Below are 26,056 nucleotides of genomic sequence, written 5' to 3' on the forward strand. Positions count from 1 at the left end.
AAGAATTGATGCGTTTGAACTGTGGTGTTGGAAAAGACTCTTGAGAGTCCCTTGGACTGCAAGGAGATCCAAGCAGTCCATTCTGAAGGAGATCATCCCTGGGATTTCTTTGGAAGGAATGATGCTAAAGCTGAAACTCCAGTACTTTGGCCACCTCATGTGAGGAGTTGACTCATTGGAAAAGACTCTGATGCTGGGAGGGATTGGGGGCAGGAGGAGAAGGGGACGACAGAGGATAAAATGGCTGGATGGCATCACTGACTTGATGGACGTGAGTTTGAGTGAACTCTGGGAGTTGGTGATGGACAGGGAGGCCTGGCGTGCTGCGATTCATGGGGTCGCAGAGAGTCGGACACGACTGAGCGACTGAACTGAACTGAACTGAACTAGAAAATCTGAAGTTGCACATGTGGCTTGCATTATATTTCTGTTGGGTGTCACTGAGTTAGAAAGCAGGCTGGGCTGTAATAACAAGGGGGCCTGAAAATGCAGCTTGCTGTCCCGCTCCCAGCCTAGGTGAGCCTATAACCTGTGCCCCAGGCTCTTGCCTACCAGCATTTTTACAGGACTTGCTTCAGAAAGTGGCCTCTTTCTTCTTCTTTTTTTTTAATTTATTTTTTTAATTTTTACAGGAGTATAGTTGACCTACTATGTCATATTAGTTTCAGGTTACAACAAAGTGATTCAGTTATATATATATATATATATATATATATATATTCATTCTTTTTAGATTCTTTTCCCATATTCAGTATTGAGTTGTAGAAAGTATTGAGTAGAGTTCCCTGTGCTACCCACTAGGTCCTTATTAGCTACCTATTTTATATGTAGTAGTGTGTATATGTCAATCCCAATCTTCCAATTTATCCCTCCTCTCACCCCCTGGAAACCATGTTTGTTTTCTACATCTGTGACTCTACTTCTGTTTCGTAGATAAGTTCATTTTAGATTCCACACATAAGCAATGTTATCTATTTGTCTCTGCGTCTGACTTACTTCACTCAGTACAACAGTCTCTAGGTCCATCCGTGCACTGCATTCTTACCAGACCATTTTATGCAGCCCAGTACTTTGTGTAACTGGTTTCCTTTTGTAGCACTGGAAACAGGAGAGCTGATCTTTATTAGTGACTCTTGAAGGAAGGGCATATGTACACATGTAATAAAGTAGGCGAACTGACAGAATTTCAGTAAGAGAGAGAAAACGCAATAGGCAGGCAGGCCTGTGCATTTTAAAAGCTAGTTTGCAGTCAAGTTTGAATTATGCGGTTTGGGCCACTTGAACTGTTTGTTTATTTTCTTCAGCCAGTGTTTCAAGTTGTGCCTGTAGCTTTGACGCTAGAGGACAGACTAGCTGCCCCCCTACCCCTCCACCATTCCTGCTGCCTGTGTCTTCCATGCCTCCTTTCTGGAACGTGTGGTTGTGATAACTGTGAGTTTCCGTGGTTTATGACCATATTTGAGCATCACGATGGTGCCGTGTGCTCCTGTCTTGGCCCGGAGACAGCCCCTTTCTTCTGACATTGTCAGTTTCTCCCTTCCCATAGGCTCCTTCATCTGAGCCCCTCTCCTGTAAATGAATTAAAGACCCTCCCTTGGGCAGTGTGATTCACTCCACTTCTTGCCTGGATCGCCCTCCATTTCTGGAAGATAAGATGCTTGACTCCAGGCACATCTCAACTACTCATCCACCTGCGGCCGCCTGAATGGTGTCCCCACCTCTCCGTAGGAACCGCTCTTGCAAATGTCCCCAGCAACCTCCTGATTGCCAGATCTCATGGAAAATTCTCAGTGCTTATTCTACTTGACTTCTATCCACTCTAACCACTCTGACTCCGTCTCTTGCAGCAGTTCATGCTCTCCCCAGATATTGAGTCCTTAGGGTCTTAGCCTTGTCCCTCCCCGCTCCTTACTCTCCACCCTATTCCAGATCCAAATTGTCATCACCATCCTAACCCTGAGGTCTTCCAGGTCTGGGTCTCCAGCAACTTTGCTGCTCAACATCGTACCCCAAACATAATGAATATGACCCTACACTCTCTATACCTTCTCTAGAAACAAACAAACAAAAACCGCCCTCTCCCCTTTTCTTCATCCAAGTCAGTAATGTCACCATTGAAATGACAGATGAAGCCAGAGATCTTTTCATCTCCTCCCAGCCCTCCTCTCGGCCACCCCTCTTGATTCCACCTCCTGAATCTCACTTGAATCTGCCCCATCTCTCTCTCTCTCTCTCTCTCTCTCTCTCTCTCTCTCTCTCTCTCTCTCTCTCATTTTTGGCTGCACTGTGTGGCATGTGGGATCTTAGCTCCCCTACCAGGAGTGAAACCCATGCCTCCTGCATTGGAAGCAGAAAGTCTTAACCACTTAAGTCCTGCTCCATCTCTGATCCTCATCATCCTGTCCCTCAGTACCCACCTCATTTCTCTTTGTTGAGCTACTAAAGTCACCCTCAAGCTGATCTTCTCAGCTGCATTTCAGCTCTCTGTCTGGTGTATCTACTGTGCTGTGAGAGTGATTACTCGAAAATGCTAATGTCATGACGTCATGGTCTATGGAAAGTCCTCTTATTGTTTTGTCTCAGTTCCCTGTCGTGACACACAAGGTCTTTCCTGCTCAGACTCCTATCGTCTTGTCCAGCCTCCCCTTTTAGGGACTTGGGCCCCTCACACCAGCTGAACCAGCCACCCCAACCTTCCTTGTGCCTTTGGGGGCTCCCCACTCTGGAACACTCTTCGTTGCCTGGCCTCTCCAGGGACACTCATGTCCTCCTTAACAGTTGCCTCTCCTGTGAGCCTGGCACAGGGCTGGTAGGTAGTAGGTCTCACCGTACGTGTGTTCCGTAAACATAGGAGGCTTTCCCTAAAACTTTCCTCCATTACCTGGAAGTGTTTAGTTTTCCCTTGTCTGTACTTCCTTAGAAATCTGTGATTCTCTCTATGGGACCACTGACTTCATTATACAGTAAAGGTCTCTTTCTCTCCGTACCTCCACCAGTCCCCAAGACAGGCCAAATGTTTGAGAGCCAGGGACCCCTGGTCTTCGTTGTCTGTGAGTCTCCAGCACAGTGAGCACCTGTGGGTGCTTTACGGCTGGAATGTAATATGATTTTGTCAATCATGTACCGTATTGTGTGGTGGTCATTTGCTTTTAGGCTCCCCAGGTGATGCTAGTGGTAAAGAACCCACCTGCCAATGCAGTAGACATAAGAGATGTGGGTTTGATCCCTGGGTCAGGAAGATCCCAGAGAAGGGCGTGGCAACTCATTCCAGTATTCTTTCCTGGAGAATCCCATGGACAGAGGAACCTGGCCGGCTAACAGTCCATGGGGTCCCAAAGAGTTGGACGTGACTGAGCATGCAGGAAGGAGATCAGAACGTAAATCAAAATGGTGTCATATCACAGATGTTGAAAGATGATGCCAGGGAAAACTGTCCAGTCACAGGTACCTCAGAGAGCTACAAAACTCTGAAAACCAAGGAAGGAGAACCTTGATGATTTCTGAGGGTGAATCTAGAGATGGTGGCAGCTCAGGATGGAGAAGATGCAGAGAAATTGGAGGCAGCAGGTGTAGACCACCAAGTGTAAGATGTTTCATTTGCTGAGGTGGAGAGGAGGGGAAGGAGAAGTTAGAGGGGAAACAGAGGAATAGTAGTATTTCCTCATACAAGCATATTTTAAAAATTGAGGCACAATTTATAGACAATAAACTGCATGTATATACTTGACTTTATTGGAGTACAGTTGATTTATAATATTGTATTAGTTTCAGGTGTGCAGCAAAGTGAATCACTTATACATATTCCTCTTTGTGGTTGATTTCTGTCGCTTTACAAATGTGCTGCTGAGTGGAACTCAAGTTAGAGCCACTGTCACCGAGGGACTGAAGTTCTGAAAGGTCCCAACAACCCTCTGAAGGATCCCCACAAATGAAGGCACTAACAATCTTCTCGGAGAAGGCAATGGCACCCCACTCCAGTACTCTTGCCTGGAAAATCCCATGGACGGAGGAGCCTGGTGGGCTGCAGTCCAAGGGGTCCCTAGGAGTCGGACATGACTGAGCGACTTCACTTTCACTTTTCACCTTCATGCATTGGAGAAGGAAATGGCAACCCACTCCACTGTCCTTGCCTGGAGAATCCCAGGGACGGGGAAGCCTGGTGGGCTGCCCTCTATGGGGTCACACAGAGTCGGACATGACTGAAGCGACTTAGCAGCAGCAGCAGCAGCATGGGCTTCCCTGGTGGTTCAAACAGTAAATTATCCACCTGCAATGCAGGGGATCTGGGTTCAAGCCCTGAGTCAGGAAGATCCCCTGTAGAAAGGAATGGCTACACACTCCAGTATTCTTGCCTGGAGAATTCCATGGACAGAGGAGCCTGGCAAGCTGTAGTCCAAGGGGTTGCAGAGTCAGACATGACTGAGCAACTGACACTTTCACTTTCACACCCCGTTTCTAGCCTCATCAGTAGCATCTTCGAGGTTCAGTTTCTCTTCACCAAGTTGGTTCAGTTGAGCTTTTAAGTTTTAGCTATGCTAATGGGTTTCTAACAATATCTACTTACGGTTGTACTTTGTATTTCCCCAGTGATTAGTGATGTTTTTATGTTTCACAGGTTATTTGCCACCTATGTAGCCTCTTTGTTGGAATGTCTGTTGGAAAGGGATCTTTTGCTCATCTTTAAAAATTGGGTTGTTTGGTTTCTTATTGAGTTTTGAGAGTTCTTTTTATATTCTAGATACAAGTCTTTTATCAGGTATATGCTTTGCATATAATATTTTCTCCCAGTCTGTGGCTTATCTTTTTGTTCTACTAACAGTGTCTTTTGAGGAGCAGACATTTTAAATTTTCATAAAGTTCAGTTTTCCATTTTTAATTTGTTGGTTTTGCTTCTAGTGTCACATGTAAAAAATGTTTTTCTAATTCAAGACTACAAAGATTTTCTTCTAGAAGTTTTATAATTCTAAGTCTGTGATTTATTTTTCTGTTTGTCGTTGTTCAGTAACTCAGTCATGTCCGACTGTGACCCCATGAATTGCAATATGCCAGGCTTCCCTGTCCTTCACCATGTCCCAGAGTTTGCTCAAACTGATGGCCATTGAGTTAGTTGGTGATGCTATCCAACCATCTCATCCTCTGTCGTCCCCTTCTCCTCCTGCTTTCAATCTTTCCCAGCATCAGGGTCTTTTCCAATGAGTTGGCTCTTTTCATCAGCTGACGAAAGTATTGGAGCTTCAGCTTCAGCATCAGTCCTTCCAATGAATATTCAGGGTTGAGTCCCTTTAGGATTGACTGGTTTGATCTCCTTGCAGTCCAAGGGACTCTCAAGAGTCTTCTCCAACACCATAGTTTGAAAGCATCAGTTCTTTGGCACTCAGCCTTCTTTATGGTGCAACTCTACATTCATACATGACTACTAGAAAAACCATAGCTTTGACTATATAGCTTTCACTATTTTGTGTTAATTTTTGTACATAGTATGAGAGAGGGTTTATTCCATATATAAGACATGGTTTGAAGTTGTTTTTTTTAAACTCATGCATATCCATTTGTTCCAGCCCCATTTGTTGAAAAGACCATTTTTTCACTGCATCTTTGTTAAAATATGTTGTCCACATAGGTACTTTTCAGAATAGTAATTTTTATGGAAGAGTAGAAGCAGGCATTGTTGTCGTTGTTGTTGTTTAGTCGCTAAGTCGTGCCTGACTCTTTTGCGACTCTAGCTCCTCAAAAGCCAAAACAAATTTTACTCAAACATTTAAAAGTGTTATCAGGCACTGGCTACAGAAAAAAAATGAATGAAGTGAAAGTTATAGTCTAAACTGTTAATTAGAGTATAAGATCCATGGGATTCTATAAACGTACATAGTTGGAACACTTAATAAACTTTTGTGTTCAGAGAAGGCTTCCAGAAGGAGGGGAGGTCTGAGCTGAGGGTTCATTCTGAGTAAGAGTGGTGAGTGAGCAAAGGTGAGGAGGCAGAAGGCAGAGGAGACTGAGCAAAAGTATGGGGGCATGGAGCAGCTCTGTGTGTGCATGTGTGTGTGCCTGTGTGTACCTGTGTGTGCATGTGTGTGTGCCTGTGTGTGTACCTGTGTGTGTGCCTGTGTGTACACCTGTGTTTGTGTGTGTGTACCAGATGGTGCTGTGAGTCAGATGGTTCAATGTTTCTAAAAGGTAGAGATGGATGAACAGAGAAGCACAGTATAAGACTGGAGAGCTAGAGCCTGCTCTTGTCTGCCATATCAAGTAATTCATTTGTTTGGAGATTGGAAGCTAAAAGCTGGGGTTTGCACCTTAAAAGGATCACTGACAGCTGTGTGGGAGTGATTGAGGAGTGCTGGGTGGTGGTTAAAACTCTGGAGGCACAACATTGTAAAACAATTATACTTTAATAAAAAATAAAATTAAAACATTAAAAATAAAAGGTGAGAGTTAAAAGGTTGCAGTGATATCATTGAAATCAAAGAACTGAACTAGAACAGCAGAGCTGAGACCAGAGAGAAAAACAGTGATTCGAGAGATACTGAGGAGGGACATTCAAAAGCAACTGGGAGTTGAGGGATTGGGGAGAAGGCCTGATGCCTGGGTAGCTGGTGCCACCGTTAACTGAGCTCAGGAATGTAGCAGCAAGAATCCCCGGGCGGGGGCGGGGGGGGCTTTTAGTGTGGGTCTTACCAAGTCTGAGATGTCAGACATCTGGGATCATTGGGCAAGTGGACATAAGTCAAGCATCCCTGTGGGGGAGCCTATAAGTGGAATCATATAGGAAGCCCATGGGAGTGAGGCGAGAAGAGGGCTCTGTAGATCCCTGGGGTTCCCTGGTATTTTAAGGGCAGGCAAGAGATGTGTACCTTGAGAGAATGGGCAGGGAAGTGGGAGGAAATTTCGACCCAGGGACTTTGTGTTCTAGAAGCCATGGAAGCTGAGGGGCTCAGGCCAAAAAGAACCCTCAGGACCCTCAGATGCAGAGGAGGCGGCCTGATGATCCAGTCTAGCAGCTCATGGACTGTATTAAGTCTGTTGTAAGGAGCTGGGTGAGGAGGAGGAAATGGCAAGCCACTGGAGTATTCTTGCCTGGAGATTCCCATGGACAGAGGAGCCTAGTGGGCTACAGTCCATAGGGTCTCAGAGTCAGACACGACTGAAGTGGCTTAGCATGCATACATGCACAATCTTGGGCAAATTGCTCAACATCCCCTTTCTCAGTGTTCTCATCTATAAAATGGGACAGTAAGTCGTAGAGTTGTTTGAGGATTAAGTGAGGTGATACACACGATGCTCTTTACACATGATGCTCTTTGAACAGCACGTGGCAGATACAAAGAGTCATGCTACTCAGGACTTAACTAGACCAGGAATCAACTGTGCCCACCAATTTTGCAGAAATGGCTCTTGAGGGTTATTTGCTTTGTGGGTACAGTTTGAATGGGGTGGTGGGGACAGAAGGGAGAGTATGAAGGGTCAAGAAAAATGTGGAATGAATAGCAAACTTTGAGTAATCACTGGAGAAGCCTGGCTGAAGTTGAAGATGGAATGAAAGGAGGGTGAGGTGACCAGCTAGGTCAGTGTAGTCAGGGGGGTCTGGATGGGAAGGGAGGGCTCTGACCATGTTTTATTTAATTAATTGATTAGTAAATATATTTATTTATTTGGCCGCACTGGGTCTTAGTTGTGGCACGGAGGATCTTTAGTTGTGGCATGTGGGATCTAGTTTCCTGGCCAGAGATTGAATCAGGCCCCCTTCCTTGGGAGCACAGAGTCTTAACCACCAGACCACCAGAGAAGTCCCCTGGCCATGTTTTAGTGGAGAGGAATGAGGGGATCTGGGAAAGACACTGAAAGATAAAGAAGAGCAGGGAAGCGTGGTGAGACAGAGAGGTGGGCAGGTGGGGGGTCTCCTAGCACGACTCCCGACATCTGAGCCCGAGGGAAAGAGGTGGGGGCACAAGACTGAGGGGTTCACCGAGGGAGGCCTCAGCTTAGCGAGCCAGCAGGCTGAAAGTGAGGAGTTGAGAATAGGCAGCGGCTATATGTGAAGGTCCATGCTCTGGCCTGAATTGTATACCCCCCTCAAATCCTTATGTTAACACCCCAACACTCAGTACTTCAGGGTGTGACTGTATTTGGACATAGGGTCCTTAAAGAGGTGTTAGTTTCTCAGTCTTGTCCAACTCTTTGTGACCCCATGGACTGTAGCCCGAGAGGCTCCTCTGTCCAAGGGATTATCCAGGCAAGAATATTAGATTGGATTGCCATTCCCTTCTCCAGGGAATCTTCAAAAGTGAGGTCCTATGGGTGGGGCCCAAGCCAACATGACTGATGCCCTTTTAAGTAGAGATTAAGACACAGACTCCAGACTCACGCAGTGAAAAGACCAAGTGAATATGTAAGGAGAAGACGACCGTCTGCAAGCCAAGGAGAGAGGCCTCAAAATGAAACCAAACCTGCTGATGCCTTGGTCTTGAACTTCTAGCTTCCAGAACTGGGGGAACAATCAAGTTCTATTGTTTATGCCCCATCTGTAGTGCCATCCGAGAAACAGATACCCTGTAGTGTGAGAGGACAAGGGCTATGGTGCCATGTTGCCCCCCAGGTGAGGGGTAGGGTGTGAGTTTGTGGTGGGAGCAGCCTGCACAGTGGTGCAATTGCCACCAGCCAGAGGGATGACTGAGACCAACGAGGGCAAAACAAAGGGTGCTGGGAGGACACGGGGAGTGAGATGTACCCGATGAGAGATGGTGGAGGTGGGCCGGGGCCCCTGGGGGACAAGCAGCCCGGGGCTTGGCTCTGGCGCAAAGTCAGCTGGTTCCCTGGAGGCTCACAAGGCCTCCTCTTCTTGCTGCTACACGGCTCTAATAGATGTAGGCGTGTTATAGATACTGCCTATAAAGACTCTCTAGTAAAATCTCTTTATTCCCACCTCAAAGAGGTAGAGTATCAAAGCTTTTTGAATTCTTCACCAGACGATCAGGAAGAACCAAGGGATTAAAGAGTCTGATTTTTCAATCTAAGGAGTCACTTGTGGGCTGCTGAGAAGTTGTAGAGGGAGGACAAGCCCTGCTCTGATGAACACAGGTGAGCAGAGAGCAGGAGAGCCCTAGTCGCAGGGAGGAGGGCTCTGCACGGGTCCTCCGTCCTGGAAGCCCGGGCATAGGAGCTGTGTCCAGTCCATACCTCGTCTAATGCCTACTGCTCCCAGCCCAATGTCTGCTCTTGGCTGTAGGGCATGAAAATCAGTGGCCTTGCATTATTTATTCACTCAGTACCATTCATTAAAGACTCCATGCATGTGTGAGTCTGGAATTGCACAGTTGCAGAGATGAATCAAGCGTGGCCTTCACCTCAGGGAGCCAACCGTCTGGAGGAGAAAAGATGGACAAATAGGCATGATAAATAATAGAAAGCCAGAAGTGGTTACTCTCTGAGGAAAGGTACAGAGAAGTTTCTGTGGGAGTTCTAAGAAGAGGGGATTGATGTGGGATGGGGAATCTGGGGAGTTTCAAAAGAAGGAAGAATAGCTCTGGGCTTTTCTGTTTTTAGTTCTGGGCTTTTAAGGCACAAGCTTGATGAGGAAGCTCACAGATAGAAATGGAAAGATAAATACCCCTCCAAGGTAGTGCGTGGAAATCCAAGGAGAGCAGCGGGCTGGGGAGTCAGGGGAGACTCATTTTTCTCTTAAAAAAATTAGTTTATTATTTGTTTCTTTTTAAAAAATACTTTTATTTATTTGTTTATTTTTGGCTGTGCTGTCTTCATTGCTGTGCGGGCTTTTCTCTTGTTGCAGTGCACGGGCTTCTCATCGCGGTGGCTTCTCTTGTTGCAAAGCACCGGCTCTAGAGCACAGACTCAATAGCTGTGGCGCACAGGCTTAGCTGCTCCTTGGCAAATGGGATCCTCCTGGACCAGGAATCGAACCCGTGTCTCCTGTACTGGCAGACAGATTCTTTACTACCAAGCCACCAGGGGCGCCCTGTTATTTATTTCTTGGCTGCGCTGCATGGCATGTGGGCCTTTGGTTCCATAACCAGGGATCAGTGTATTGGAAGTGAGGAGTCTTAACCACTGGACCACCTGTGGTCAGCAAAGGCTTGGAGGAAGGACCATAACAGGCCAGCCCAGGTCCTAGCACAGAGGCACTGTCACCGTGGGAGTGGGAGGGGTGCTGCAGGTAGAAAGGTGTGGAGGATTCGATGCCATCCTAGAGACTGGATTGGGACCAACCCTTCAGACAATGGGGAGGTTTAAGGGCTTCAAGAGGGTCAGAGATCACGCACCCTCCCCTCGGTGGTCGTGGCCACACCCACTGGGGTGAGTAGGAAAGCATACAGGGGGCAGCCCCGGCCTGCCAGCCCCCTGGGGCAGGCATCCTCTCCAGAGTGGATGTAGGCATGGGCCCAGAACATGGCGGGGCACTTGGGCGCAGGTGGGCAGGGCCAGGAGGCCACCCTTTCCTTAGAACTCAGAGATGCTAGCAGAGGGTAAAGCTCTTGGTCGTGGGGAGAAAGGCTGGTGGAAATGTGACGGGTCATGGCTCCCTGGGCAGGAAGGAGTCATGTTCAGTCCATGTGGGTTTGAAGAGTCATTACACAGTCCCCATGGCTGGAAAGGGCTTCCCTGGTGGCTCAGTGATAAGGAGTCTGCCTGCCAATGCAGGAAACATGGGTTCGATTCCTGGGTCAGGAAGATCCCTTGGAGAAAAAATGGCAACCTATTCCAGCATACTTGCCTGGGAAATCCCATGGACAGATGAGCCTGGCGGGCTACAGTCCATGAGATTGCAAAGAGTCAGACATGACTTGGCGACTAAACAACAACACGGCTGGAAAGGGGGCAGACCCTGATTCCTGATTGGGTCTCCCCAATCATCTTGGCCTTTGCTTCAGAGCCAGACCGCCCCCTCCACCCCTGCAGAGCAGTCCCCAGGGATGGAGGATATACCAGATGATGGGGCTCCTCCTTGGGTGGCGGCTGGGGACTCAGCCTCCTGGCCCAGCTGCACAGCAAGGCCTGGGGATGAAGGTCAGGAGCAGCAGCTACCAGTTCAGTCCCGAACCAGCTGCTCTCCTTCACCCCCAGGCCCCGCAGGCGACAGGTGGACAGCAAGTGTGCCACTCAGTAATGCCTGCTGCAGACGTGTTCCTCTGACGTTCCAAGGAGGCCTGAGCATGTACCTCGTCTTGCTGCCCGCAGCCTGGGAATCTGGTTCTTGTCATCTTAATCTTCTACTCCCAATAATACTTGATGCCAGCCAACCACCCAGTTGAGGTTGTTCCCAGTCAGAAATTAATCATTGTCTAAAACCTAATGAAAACTTGTGCCCAGGAAGGCATGGGAGTTGGGAAGAGAGGGCTGGGTTGTGGATCTTAGTGAGCTGGTGAGAACCTGCCAGGTACCTCTGAGGACAGGTCCTGAGTGCCTCCTGCCAAGGGGCTCTCATGTGCCCCTCAGTGTCCAATTTCCATACGCCCTCTTCCCCTCCCCGGCCGTGATTCTTCTGTCTCAAAGTGTGTCCTGTGACCCTGTGTGAGTTCACTGTGTTGTGTCACGTGGCTGGCCGGTGTCCTGTCTACGTTAGGTTGGGCTGCCATAATAAAACAGTATAGACTGGGTGGCTTCAACAACAGGCATTTATTTCTCAAGTTCTAGAGGCTGGAAGAAGCACAAGCTGGAATCAAGATTGCCGAGAGAAATATCAATAACCTCAGATATGCAGATGACACCACCCTTATGGCAGAAAGTGAAGAGGAACTAAAAAGCCTCTTGATGAAAGTGAAAGAGGAGAGTGAAAAAGTTGGCTTAAAGCTCAACATTCAGAAAACGAAGATCATGGCATCTGATCCCATCACTTCATGGCAAATAGATGGGGAAACAGTTTCTAATGTCTCTAAATGCAATCACATGGAGGATTAAGGCTTTAAGAAATGAATGGCGGGGGGGACCATATTTCAGTCCATAGCACACATCTTTTTTGTAAATTGAAGTATAGTTGATTTACACTATTGTATTAATTTCTAGTGTACAGCAAAGTGATTCAGTTATATATATTGGGTTGGCCAAAAAGATTCATTCTGGCTTTTTCATAAAATCTTATGGAAAGCCCACATGAAGTTTTGGCCAAAGCACGCGCACACTCACGTATATTCATTTTCAGATTCTTTTCCACTACAGTTTATTATAAGATATTGAATATAGTTCCTTGCTAGGTGCGTGCTAAGTCACTTCAGTAGTGTCTGATTCTTTGAGTCCCTAGGGACTTCAGCCTGCCAGGCTCCTCTGTCTATGGAATTCTGCAGGCAAGAATACTGGAGCAGGGTGCCATGTCCTCCCCCAGGGGATCCTCCCAATCCAAGGATTGAACCCATCTGCCTTATGTCTCCTGCATTGTCAGGCAGGTTCTTTACCAGTAGCACCACCTGGGAAGCCCTTTATTTATCTATTTTACAGACAGTCATTTGTATCTGGTAATCCCAAACTTCTAATTTATCCCTCCCTGCTTTGGGAGGTGATTAGGTTTCAGTGAGGTCATGAAGGTGGGGCCCCCGTGATGGGATCAGTGCCCTATTCAGAGTACCCAGAGAGCTGATCTCCCTCTCTCTGCCATGTGAGGACATCAGGAGAAGACAGCCCTCTGCAAAGCAGGAAGCAGGACCCCACTCCACACTGTCATGCTGGTACGCTGGTCTCCTCCCCAGCCTCCAGAAATAAATGAGAAATAAATACCACCCACTCGATGGTGTTTTCTTATAGCTGTGTGAGCCAAGACACACCTGCCTAGACCACTGCTTCTCAGCAGCAAATCCCCAGGAAGACAAGTTTTGTTAGAAGGAACGTGCCCTATGGTTAAGGGCACAGGGTCCATATGAGACCCACCTGGGATCCCCTCCCTCCTCTATACTCACCAGCCCTGTGAATGAAGGAAGGTCGCTTGCCTTCTGTGATCTGTTTTGGGTTTTTTTTTCATCTCCAAATGAGGACAACACAGAAAACACACTCTCATGGAATTCCCAGATACAGTAAGTGAGACTGTGTCCACCAGGACTTACCCTAAAGTGGTCACTGGATGTGTCCCTGTTAACGTTAGATTCATGCCATGGACCCATGCCTCTTTCCCATGACTCATGCCTCTTTCCCAGGAAATGCCATTGCCGATTCCTGACATTTTTTAAGTGTCTCTTTTCTATGCACTAGGTCTGGGCTAATGGTTTCTATGATATTTTTAACAGTGAAACCTTTTTTCCCCACATCACGTTTTTTGTGGAACTCCAATATCTAAAACTGACAGATGTGGAGGTTGTATTAATTGCAGCTGATGTGAGGCTAGAGACTTCCATGAACCCCTTCTTGAAGGAACCCAGAGGCCCTCCAAAGAACACCACTTGAGAACCACTGCTCTGGGCTGCCCCACTTCCCTTCCACTCCCAAAGTCTTCTTCCTGGGACAGCGCAGTGTAATTGTCCAGGTTTCTTCATAAATAATAACCTCATTCTGGTTTTGCTTCCCTAAGGCAACCTGGCTAGGAATTTTAGGTGTCCCTGGGCTCATCAGTCGTACATTTAAGGTCCTCTGGCCACTCTCTCAGGTGTGCATGGACTTTGCCACTTGACTTACAGAAGTTCCTTGCCTAGGTCTAGGGGTGCCCCTCTGTCGCCCCATGTATTACCAACCATTGTAAACGAAGTCTAATTTGTATCGCTCAATAAGGCTATGCCTATAAATAAATCCACAAATCAGGAAAAAAATTGCTTTGTCATATTCTGTGTCCTGGTTTTGGTGTGGAAAATGGGTCAGAAGAGGGAAACAGGGGAGTTTTATACAGAAAAAAACAGCACAGAACCTGATCTCTGCTCACACCAGCCACAGGGATTCCGGGGCCTCACTTCAGCGAAATCTATTTGGCTTGATTCTCCGTGTTGCTCTTCTGAGGCTTCAACCTCAGCGAGATAAGTGTGATCTTTCTTATTTTATTCTTGTAACAGCTTTATATTGAGATATAATTCATATAGCACACAACTCACCCATTTAAAGTATACAATTCAGCTGCTTTCAGTATATTCACAGAGTTGTGCAGCCATCTCCGTGATCAACTTTAGGACATTTTTGTCACATGCCCCCCCGCCCCAGAATAAAAAACACTGTATGCGTTAGCAGTCACTCTCCTTCCCCCTAACCTCCCCACCGCCGCCGCCACAGCTGGGCAACAACTAATCTACGTTCTGTCTCTGTGGGTTCACCCGTTCTGGACATTTCACATAAAGGGTGTCTTTTAACAGGTGGTCTTTTGTGTCTGGTTTCTTTCACCGAGCATGTTTTCAGGGTTCATCCACGGTGTGGCATACATCAGCACTTTATTCTTTTTTATTTTTTGTAATAATACTCCATTGTAACGATATACTGCATCTCTGTTCGTCTACTCATGAGTTGATGGATGAGTGTCCCCACTTTTTGGCTATTATGAATAATGCTGCTTGGAACATTTGCATACAAGTTTCTTTATATTTAGACAGAGTAACTACTTTTATGATTTATTTTAACTTTTAAAAATTGAAGTACAGTTGATTTATAATACCATGTTAGTTTCAGGTGTTAGAGCACAGCAATTCAGTTACATGTATATATATAGTCATTTTCAGATTCTTTTCCCTCAGTACTACAAACAGCTGAGTTTAGCTCCCTGTGCTACACAGTAGGTCCTTGTTGGTTACCTATTTTATATAGTAGTGTATATATGTTAATCCCTGGTGGGTCTTAACATATATGGGCTCGGGTCTTCTCTGGTGGCTTAGAGGGTAAAGCATCTGCCTGCAATGCAGGAGACCCAGGTTCAATCCCTGGGTCGGGAAGATCCCCTGGAGAAGGAAATGGCAACCCCCTCCAGTATTCTTGCCTGGAAAATCCCATGGACAGAGGAGCCTGGTAGGCTACAGTCCATGGGGCCGCAGAGTCGGACACAACTGAATGACTTCACTTTATATGTTAATCCCAATGCCTGAATTTATCCCTCCACCCACCCTTCTGTGTACAAGTTTTGATGTAGAGATTTTCAGTTGTGTAACTTCCTCTACTGAGAGAATGAATGATATAAATGGCTAGATTTATTGTGTTTCATGCACCAAATTCTGCGCTGAGCACTTCACACATATTATCTTTGCCATCTTTATTGTAGCCCAAAGAATAGGCTCTCTCCCCATTTTTACCAGTGAGGAAACTGAGTCCCCATAGCTAACACAGGGCAGGGCTGGGATTTGAACTCAGGTTGACACATGTTCTTAACACACGCATACTGAATACTGCTTCCAGAAGTTGGGCAGCTGTTGGTACCACACCACTCCAATCATTCACCCTAATTAAGTCACAATGATTAAATTTCAGTGGTGTGCCACTTATATACATTGTCTTACCGAATTCTCACACCCACTCTGTGAAGTTGTCTTATTGATACTATCCCTTGCCCAGTGAGGAAAGAAGTTCATAGAAACTACTCCCTGGGTGACATGTCTCATCGGTGTCTGAGCATGGAGAGCCAGAGGTCAACAGGACCTCCAGCTGCTCTTTGATACCACAGCTCTCCTTCTCAAACCTGGCCTCCTTCAACCCTGTATCACCTCGAGGACAGTTTCTCATATGCCCAGAAGTACTATTTTCAAAGCAGAGCCACCATCTGCCTTTTTTTGCACCGGTGTGCCTGTCTGTGCATGTAAACCTATATCCAAGGGTATCGCTACTCCCGACCTAGGGTCCTCGTGCAGGTAGGACCCCTGGTGGCCTACCGTGATATTGCAGGGTTCTTGAAGTGGTTAGTCCCATTAGAGTTCATGCTACACCAGACTTCAAGCCTAGACCCTTAGCAGGTAGAGGACTTGCTTTTGGACAGTTTTGAGGCTGGCAGGGTGGAGGTGGAAGGTGGCAGTGGGGGGGAGACTGGAGCAGAGGAGGGTAACGGTAGAGGGTACCAACTGTGTCCATGTGGTTGCCTGCCCACAGCCGCTATCTTGGATGACCCCATGGAGTGCAGCAGAGGGGAGCGGCTGTCCATCACCCTGGCCAAGAACCGCATCAACCGCGCTCCCGAGAGGCTGGGCAAGGCCAAGGTCGAAGTGGACATCTTTGAGCTTCTCAGAGACAGCGAGTACGAGACTGCAGAAACCAGTACGTAGAACGGGCAGGGCTGCCCTCTGCTTCCCCTGCTGGCAGAGGAGGGGCTGGTGGTGTGAGCCGCACCCATCGAAAGACCTATGATGCAGGGATTCCTGAGAGAGGAAGAGAAACGTGCACCAGGAGGCCCTGTAGGGCTTAGTCTGAACAAGATCCCGGGCTTTGTTGTAAATCATATGTAGGGTAGAGTTGAGAGAGGAAATTTATTCATTCCTTCATTTTACCCACTCGTTCATTCCTTCATGTATTGATTCATTCATCTCCTGGACATTTTGTGCACAAATCCCTAAATGAAACTTTGTGTGGTATTAAGAAAGGAGAGATCTGGCCAGCCCCAGGGAAGCAGAGTCGTGACACATCTGTTTCCTTCCTGTCTTGATTTCTTATGCCAAAGGCAGTGTTGTGGGAAGAAGCTGAGACTTGGGCTGGAGATCGGCCACTCGCTCTTGAGGATAACCTTGGACAAGTCAGTGATTCTTTTAAACCTCAGTTTCTTCATCTGTAAAATGAGAATGCTAGGCTCTACTTTGTGAGTCATTGTGAGGGTTAAATGACTTACAAAATAGGAAAGGCCTCTGTGAGTTGCAGTGCTTTACAGACGTACATAGTAGATCACTCCAGTCACACTTATGGAGCCCCTCCTATGTGCTGGGCACTGCTTTTAATTCTTCCAGCAACCAGAAAGTTAAGTGCTGTTATTCCAACTTTACCAAGAAACTGAGGCTCAAAGACTTTGGATAACTCACTCAGTGCCAGAGCTAGTCAGATGCAAGTCCTAGACCCTGAACTTGCATCATAGCCTTGCCAGTCCAGGGTCTCGCCTGTTCCGCCTCCCCTGCACTTCTCTGGCGTTGCTGGTATTATCTAGACAGCTTAACAAGATGAGCTTCCAGGTTAGTGGGGTGATGGCCTGTAACTTAGCTGTGGATGAACCGCTCCAGTTCAGAGGGAAGGAGGGGAGCCCCTCAGCCCAGAGAAATGATAGCCTTTGTTCCTTAAGACTCTGAAGTCCCATCTCTTCCTTTTCTATCCATATCAACATTTAATGACAGTCAATGGCAAAACCAAACCAAACCAAAGAACAACTCGCTTACATGGGTATGTCAGACATGCGGTCTTCTGCATGTGGGCCCAGTGATGCTGTAATCTGGACTATTAATATTGCAGGAGAAGAAACGTATTTACCTTAAGTACAATCAACAGAATACTGTATGGATCCAAAGAGGGCGGGAAGGGAGGAAGGCAGTGGCTCCCTGTGTCGTAGCTCCTTAAATCTCCTGTTGTGTCAAATCCACGCTCTGCTCCTTCTGCCGCTTTCGTTTCCCTGGCTCATCCATCGTGTGCCATGATGGCCATCCGGCTTACAGTTTGTTTACCCATTTGGGAAACTTTTACTGAGCATTAGCTCTCTTTTGGGCCTAACTCGGGATATCCTGTGTTGGGGGCAATGCAGAAAACAAGATGGATAGGGTCCCTGCCCTCAGGTGGCTTACAGGCTGTCTTCAGTGTGCAGCTCCCCGCAGCGCCTCTTGGTTTGGAGTTCCGAGGCAGAGGATCTGCTTGGTCCAGGTTCTCTTGGCTGGTCTCACAAGTTGCAGACATTGGCCAGCTGACCTGAGAACTACTTCTGGGGAGAGAGTCCACTCCTAAAAACTGAGGGTGGATTCCTATCATATGAAGCAGTTGTTGAGGCCAGCGGGATCTGTGGACACAGATTCCTCCAGAAGGAATCTTGGGGGAACAGGTACTTGGAATCGACATTCATTTATTCACTCGGTCAGTCAATAAATATTTAGAGGGTGCCTGCTATACTCTGTCCTAGACAGTGGGGGTAAGGCACAGATGGAAATCCCAGTTATCACAGAGGTTAAACTCTAGTACAGTGAAAGGAAGATTCAGATTTCTCAGGATCTTCCAAAGGAAAGTGGAAATACCAACAATGACTTCCTGTGAAAAGCTCCTGGTCCTGTCTATACATTGGTGTGTTTTTTTGTCCAAGAGGGCAGGTCTCAGACAAGAATCCAGATTTCTAGATAGTTCTCATAGTCTGTTCTTTGGGAAAAAACAGCTCCCCCTTCTTCTTTGGTTCTTCAGACTTTCCCCTGCAGAACAGAAAGCGTGGATTGCCCTCTGAGAATGGGGGTCATTAGCAGATGTAAATTTCTTCTCCCAATGACCCGGGCGTAGCAGAGTCAATACATCTAAAATATTAAACCAGAGGAATCAAGGGAATAAAGGAAACATATCTTTAATCCATGATACAGAGCTTTGGAGCATCTTTCTAAGGCCCTTCTTTTAGGCACCAAGTATTTTACTAACAAGTGGCCTTGGTTCAGCTTTTACATCTCACTGTGTTTGAGGCATGATTAGCATTTGTCAGAAAAGAGGGCTTTTGGATCTTTCTACCCCAAAGGCTTTTCATCTAAAGCCAAAGCTGCTCCCCCACAATGGATTTTAAATACCACCCAGATAGTTCATAGAAAGCTTCCAGCTCCACTTTCCCCTCCCTCAGTAAGGGGGAGAGAGGGTGGTGGATTAGCACTTTTAGCTGAAGCATGGTGGGTCGGACCGGTGGTCAGTGGTGGGGCGGGGGAAGGAGTTTGGAAGGAGGCAGGATCCCAGGATGAGGGCAGAAAAACAGCTCTGCTATCCCTACTTGGAGAGACTGTGGGACAGAGTAGGATGATCATACTGACCTGGCTGTGTTACCTATGAGCTGTGTGACTGTGGACAGGCTGTTTAACCACTTTGTGCCTCGGTGATAACACCTCCTAGGGTCGTTAGGAGCACAACAGGAGACAGTACAGGTGAGTTCATTAGCACCTACACATACCAAGGAGTTAGGAAGTGGCAGCTATGGGTTGGGTTATTTTCTCCACGGGCTTCTCTGGTGGCTCAGAGGGTAAAGAACCTGCCCACAGTGCGTGAGACCCGGGTTCGATCCCTTGGTTGGGAAGATCCCCTGGAGAAGGAAATGGCTACCCACTCCAGTATTCTTGCCTGGAGAATCCCATGGACAGAGGAGCCTGGCAAGCTACAGTCCAGGAGGGTCACCAAATTGAACACAACTGAGCAACTAACACTTGCACTATTCTCTCCACACATCTCTTATGCCCCCGCCCCCTTGGATCTGGCTTCCTCTACCTCTTACCATCACCTCTGTCTTCTCTGTCTCAGAGTTCAGCCATCCCTCCCAGGCAGCCCAGTCTACCTCCCAGCCTCCTCTCACATGGCCTGTCTTAATGTCAGGTGCCTCCTGGGGCCTCGATCATAACTGAATATTCCACTCTCTTTCCCTTTTTCTGGGTTGATGCATCTGACAGTTCTGAGCCTTTGGAAGTCATGATATGCTTCCCAGAGCCAGCTACTGCTCAGTCTCGTGGTGGTGGTGTCTTCCCTGGGCTAGTGGCTGATTTGCATTGTTAATTTAAATCCATTTAAGTGGCTCTGGGGCCCTGACCAACGCCCCCAACCTCACATCTGTCACCCTGCGCCTGGGGACTCCACTTCAAGGAGATGAAAGAGATCCTAGTGATGACATTCTTGGTTGTAGAAAGCAGAGGCTCTGGGTTAAGTGAAGATGGTAGCAATCCTACCGGGTACCCTTGTGCCTGCTTTTGGCAATAGGCAAGTTTCAAAAACTGCACAAATAATGAGTCACACTTGGGGCAGGTGTGCCATTCAAGAGAAGCAATGGCAATTTCAGAAGCAAAGATGGTGAAGTGTAAAACTAAAGATGCTGGGGTCTGGAGTTCAGCCTTCTCATTTGATAGTTGAAAGGGAGACTGGGAGGTGGAAAGTATCACATGGGTGTTAATCAGTAACAACCTGGGTCCCCTGGAGAAGGGAATGGATGCTAACTCCAGTATTCTTGCCTGGAGAATGCCATGGACAGAAGAGCCTGGTAGGCTACAGTCCATGGGATCGCAGAGTCAGACACAACCGACTGTGACTAACACTTTCACTCACTCGGACACTGGAAAGATACAAGTAGCAAACCACCTCGCTTCTATCTGGTTCACATAGATTTTCATGCAGTGAGTTTATCTAAAATGAAGGTCACCTATAAAGCTCCCTCAGACCCACGTCTGTGCCTGGTCACCATCATCGCCTCAGGCTTCTTGATGTTTGATTTCCCGGCTCCCTCTGCACGGCCCACAGATCTGAAATAAGAGGGCTGGACAAGACCTATCAGGTCACCTCCCGGCCCGCCTGTCCCTTCCCTCTTTCCTCCCGTATCTTATCTCCATCTCGGCCTTTCTTGTGCAGGCAGCTCCCACAGGCCTTGCCCTCCTCTGTTCCTATAGATCCCTGTGTCTCCTGTGGCGAACATATTAGAGCTTAACTAAGCACCACCCCCTTATCACCCAGACACCCGGAGGCACCGTGCCTGCTACTGTCAGAGCCAGTGTGAGGTTTAATTTACTGCAGAGCTGAAAGCAGGAGCCTTCCTGTCAGCCCCTCGCTTCTGCCTGGGTTTGTCCCTGTGAGGCCAAGCATGCTATCAGCTGTCCACACCATTTCCCCTGGAAACCCAGAGGTGCCTGGTTCCCAGGCCCCACGAGGCCCCAGTGATGGGCAGAGAGCGTGAGGTTATGGCTGCCTGGCTGCCCCTCCTGCACAGGCTTCTGAGCTTCTCAAAGGCTCCATGGGGCATGACCTCCAGCGATCCAGAGCTATTTCTAGTAAATGAGGGCTGATGCCGAGCAGGGCCCTGTGGGGCTCCTGGGCACAGAGGCCTTTCTGCCCCTCATTTCCCGCAGGCAAGACTCCAGCCTCCATGACCTCTGAGTTCCAAAGGGCACAACAGTTGCTCATCAGGAGAGGAGCAGGCAGGAAACCACCTGTTGTTGTTCAGTCGCTACGTCATGTCTGACTCTTTGCGACCCCATTGGAAAAGACCCTGATGCTGGGAAAGATTGAAGGCAGCAGGAGAGGGGACGATAGAGGATGAGATAGTTGGATGGCATCACTGATTCAATGGACATGAGTTTGAGCAAACTGGGAGATGGTGAAGGACAGGGAAGCCTGGCGTTTGGCAGTCCATGGGGTTGCAAAGAGTCAGGCACGACCTAACGACTGAGCTGAACTGAACTGAACTCGATGGCGGCACTCCAGGCTCCTCTATCTCCCAGAGTTTGCAAAGATCCATGTCCCTTGAGTGATGCTCCCCAACCAACTCATTCTCTGCCATGCCCTTCTCCTTTTGCTCTCAATCTTTCCCAGCATCAGGGTCTTTTCCAATGAGTAGACTGGACCACCTAAGACCCAGCACATATCCTAATCTTGTCAACAACCCCACTCTTTTGAAACTTTGAAGAAGAAAGAAGAACGCAAGACTGTTACTGCCTAGATCCTTATCGCATACTCCTGCCTGACTGGATAACCTCTCCCTATTACCCAGAAAGGGGGCCATAGTTCTTGAGGCATTAGCCTATGGTGCTCCCTCTTTGCCTGGCAAAGAAATAAAGGCACTCTTTCCCTCTCCTCTATAACTCTGCCCCGGTGTTTCTCTTTGGCATTGGTGCACAGAGAGCCAAGATTTTGGTGACAGGGCTAACATTCCTCCATCAGCTCACTAGAAAGAGTCCAAGGCAGCATAAGGGAGAAGGTGAGAAGCCAGAAGAGAAGGCATCCAAATAGTGATGTGTCATTCGACAAGTGTTCCCTGCTCCCCTTTCCTCAGCTGCCCACATCACATATACATAACTGGGACTCAGAGACACATTGAATTACAGCGCTAAGAAATCAGGAGGAGAAGGGGACAGCGGAGGACGAGATGGTTGGATGGCATCACCGAGTCGAAGGACATGCATTTGAGCAAGCTCCAGGAGTTGGTGATGGACAGGGAAGCCTGGTGTGTTGCAGTCCATGGAGTCGCAAAGAGTCAGGCACGACTGAGCGACTGAACTGAAGAAATCACCTGGCCCAACTGCCTCCTTTTACAGAAGGGGAAAACTGAGGCTCACAGTCTTTCCCAGAGGACAGCTGAGACCACACATCTGAAAAGTGACATAAATCTCAGTAGCTCTGCATGGGCTTGCCAGGGAGTGGCTTAGAGAGGAGCAGAGGGACATCAGAAATAGGTCATGGTGTAGCTGGGTGGTCAGGTAAGGCCTCTGGGCCAGGCCTTGGAATGACTGACAGGTGAGGCATAGGGCAGAGGGCATCCATACAGAAGGCTTAATAGTATGTTTGAGGCAGGGAAAAAAATGGGGTACTTTCAGGCACAATGACAACTGGGCATGGCTAATACAGAGAGTATTTATGAGGGCTGTGACGATGGCCAGGACTGGAAAGCAGTGTATCACAGTGATCAAGATCCTAATCTTGGGTTTACCAACATCATGGAATTATCACCTGAGCCTCGGACTCCCCATTTGTAAAATGGGAATACTATGAGTTCTCACTTCATGAGGTTGCTGCAAGGACGGAGATGATGCACTTAGAAAACTTAGAGCAGTGCCAGGAGTCAGGTGAACTCTTGATAAATTTCACCTATTAGTAGTATTATCAGTAATAGAACTAGTATTGTAACCCCTCCTTCATGGGATGATTGTAAAGCTTTGGGGTCCCAGGTGCCTGCATGTATAAAGTCCCTATAAATGGTATTGCTGCTTCTGCGGTGATCTAGGGCTGAGGCTTTGAGCAATACATCACTGGTGACAGGAGCCAAAGACAGGTGTTTCTTTTCCTTCCAGTTTTATTGAGATATAACTGACATACCGCATAAGTTCAAGGTATATAGCATAATGATTTGACTTATGTACATCATGAAATGGTTATCACAGTAACGTTAGTGAATATCCATCATCTCACATAGATACAAAATTGAAGAAATAGAAAAAATCTTCCTTGTGATGAGAACTCTTAGGATTGACTTTCTTGACTTTCATATAGAACATAGAGCAGTGTCAATTATACTAATCATGTACTTTACCTGCCTAGTTTTTTTATAACTGGAAGTTTGTACCTTTTGACCGTCTTCATCTAATTCCCCCTCTGAGCATTCCCCACCTCTGGTGAGCACAGACCTAATTTCCTTCCTATGAGCTGCTTTGTTTGTGTTTGAAAGATAATTGACCTGCAACACTGTTGTTTGCTGCTGTGTATCGCAGTGATTTGATATTTCTATGTATTACAAAATGATCGCCATGATAAGTCTAGTTACCATCTGTCACCGTACAAAGATGTTGCGTTATTACGGACTATATTCCCCATGTTGTTCATTTCATCCCTGTCACAGCCAGTGGCAGTTTTGAGATCTCAGATACTCTGGGTCACTCTGACCAGGGAGGTATCCATCCTGGGGCATGAAGGTGCAGAGACCCGACACTCCACCCTCCCATTTCCCCTCTCGGCTTGGAAGTGAGCAAGGCCATCCTTTTAGGTCCTGGTCCATTCACAGGGCTGAGAGTGGACTGTGCTCTCCAGGCTCTGGCACAAGGAGGGGACAGACGGTCCTTGGTGCTGATAGAGGCGGTTGTTTGCCTCGCTCGGAGGGTAAGGGCTCTGCTCTGGGCTCAGTGTACAGCGTGACCAGGCACCCAGAGACACCTTGCCCTACCGCTCCACTCGGGCTTCAGCGCCCTAAAGTGTTTTTATGTGAGCTCTCCCGGCCTCTGCTCCACATTGCTCTCAGCTCCCCGTCGCCCTGATAATTTATCACAGGAGCTCAGAGAGCACCGTACTGTAAGTGACGAGGCCCCAGTTTTCTCGTCCCCACCCGGGAGGCTACCCCTTCCCTGGAGGGCTTGAAGTTAGTGAGCCTGTGACTAACTACTCTGGACCACGTGCGTCACAGCCAGACCCTTCCCCTCCCTGTGAAGACTCAGAGACAGTTAAGTTCCCATAAGCTCCTCCGGTCCAGCCCAGGTGTCTAAGGAAGCTTCACATCCAAGCCTGAGCTGGTGTCTGCTGGGGAAAAAGTTTCCGCTTCTTACAGCACCCCATGGTGGTGTTTTATTCCTGCAGCTGCTCTGTCAGTTGCCTTCCAACTCCTCTGCTGGCTGGGAAACTTGGTTGCCATGGCAACATCACTCACATCTCCAGTGCTCCCTGGGAGGCAGAAGGAGAGTGCCCCTCCCTCCCCTCCATCCCACAGACTGCTCAGAGATCCTCACGGGATGACCGGGGCCTGCAGCACTGGGGTTCAGGAAGTTTTAGAGCTGAGGTCCTTTATAACTAATTTTCATTTCTACCAAGCAGGCATCCTTCATAGGGAATGAAAGAACAATTCCCAGGTCCCAGGAATTCCCCAGGCCCCAGCTGCTGGGAAGATGATAACTCACTTTCATTGCACTCATTTTCAGTTCAGTTCAGTTCATTTCAGTTGCTCAGTTGTGTCCGACTCTTTGCATTTTGGATCATTTCAATTCAGTTGAGCAAGCATCTATTGAGTAATTCCTTTTTGCCAGGACTTTTGACCCCTACCTTCAAGGAGTTTCAGATGCAGTGGGAAATGGGAGATGGACACTCAAAGGCACAGGTCCCCAAACCCTTGAGACCAGATGTGTTTAGATTTCAGAACTTTTCAGATACTAGAAAGGTCATGTCCTGCTTATACTATACATTAAATAGCATTTCCGATGGGGCTTGGGGCTGAACCCTACTCTCAAAATCAAATGCATACTTATATTCAGATAGTCACATATTATAAATATCTTCACATCTATCTATTTAGATCAGATTTTGCCACTAAATGAATTTGATGATACCATCCACTGTAAGAGATTTTGGGATTTTGAAATTGAGAATAAAGGATTGTGACTTTCTCTAAGAATTTTTTTTAGGAGAAGCTTCTTCGTATTGGGGTTTACCTGGTGGCTCAGACAGTAAAAGCGTTTGCCTGCAATGCGGGAGACCTGGGTTTGATCCCTGGGTCAGGAAGATCCCCTGGAGAAGGAAATGGCAACCCACTCCAGTACTCTTGCCTGGAAAATTCCATGGATGGAGGAGCCTGGTGGGCTACAGTCCATGGGATCGCAAAGAGTCAGACACGACTGAGCGACTTCACTTTCACTTTTCTCTGTATTGAGACCTGGCGAGACCTAGCTTGGGGCAGAAGCAAGCCAGGAATTCAGAGAACAGGGAAATTGATCTTTCCAGCATAGAGCTGACTCAGAACCACAGTGGGATGTGAATTTCAAGAGGGAGCAGTGCTTTCTTGCCAATGGGCAAGAACAGAGCTGGGCACTGGAGGATCAGTAGGAGTTTTCCAGACAGAAGGGCAAGAGAAGACATAAACCATGGTAATTTATGGGTGCTAAAGTACTCCTTCTCAGAAAAGTGTTTTTAAATGAATGGAATTGCATAGATAGGATGAGGAGGGAGACAGGAAAGGGGCAGGGCACCTTTAAAAGAATGACATAGCCCGAGGACACTACATAAACTGATTAGAATGAACTAGATCTAAGATGGCAGAGGACCACTTGACCTTGAGCCTCAGTATATGCTTATTGTAACATTCGGAAGCTAATTTACACACCCCAGGCACCATGATGGTTCCAAGGACGACTACAAAAGGTCAAAACGTGGGCAGTGGTCCAGTTTCCGAAAATCCCCACCCCTTCCCTAATCCCATCCCTTCCCCCAAATCGGTCTTCCTCAATGGCTATGCAGGAGATGTAGGAGGTGTAAGTTCCATCCCTGGGGCAGGAAGAAACCCTGGAAAAAGAAATGGCAACCCACTCCAGTATGTTTGTCAGGAAAATCCCATGGACAAAGGAGCCTGGACAAAGGAGTCAATAGGGCTGCAGACTCAGATGAGACTGACTACCTATGCATCCCCCAAATAGCTGGGGATCCTCCCACTCATTAGCCTATGAAATTACCCACCCCAATAAAAACTGACCACCCCTTACCCTGGAGCCTCTCTTGCCTGCCGAGATGGCCCGCACTC

General features: G+C 47.7%; 1 protein-coding gene across 3 annotated transcripts in view; it reads left to right on the forward strand.

Annotated features, from left to right (window-relative positions):
• Nucleotides 1–26,056, forward strand: part of GRIK4 (glutamate ionotropic receptor kainate type subunit 4) — a 500,430-nt gene that overhangs the window by 295,062 nt on the left and 179,312 nt on the right. For 2 of the 3 annotated variants that reach the window (XM_070803553.1, XM_070803554.1), the window contains one exon: nt 15,985–16,149. The exons of the other annotated variant lie outside the window; for it this stretch is intronic. In XM_070803553.1, the coding sequence (XP_070659654.1) occupies nt 15,985–16,149 (165 nt within the window). The remainder of the gene's footprint in view (nt 1–15,984; nt 16,150–26,056) is intronic. 3 annotated transcript variants of the gene reach the window in all.

Source organism: Bos indicus, chromosome 15 (assembly GCF_029378745.1).
Source record: "Bos indicus isolate NIAB-ARS_2022 breed Sahiwal x Tharparkar chromosome 15, NIAB-ARS_B.indTharparkar_mat_pri_1.0, whole genome shotgun sequence".
Classification (NCBI taxonomy): domain Eukaryota; kingdom Metazoa; phylum Chordata; class Mammalia; order Artiodactyla; family Bovidae; genus Bos; species Bos indicus.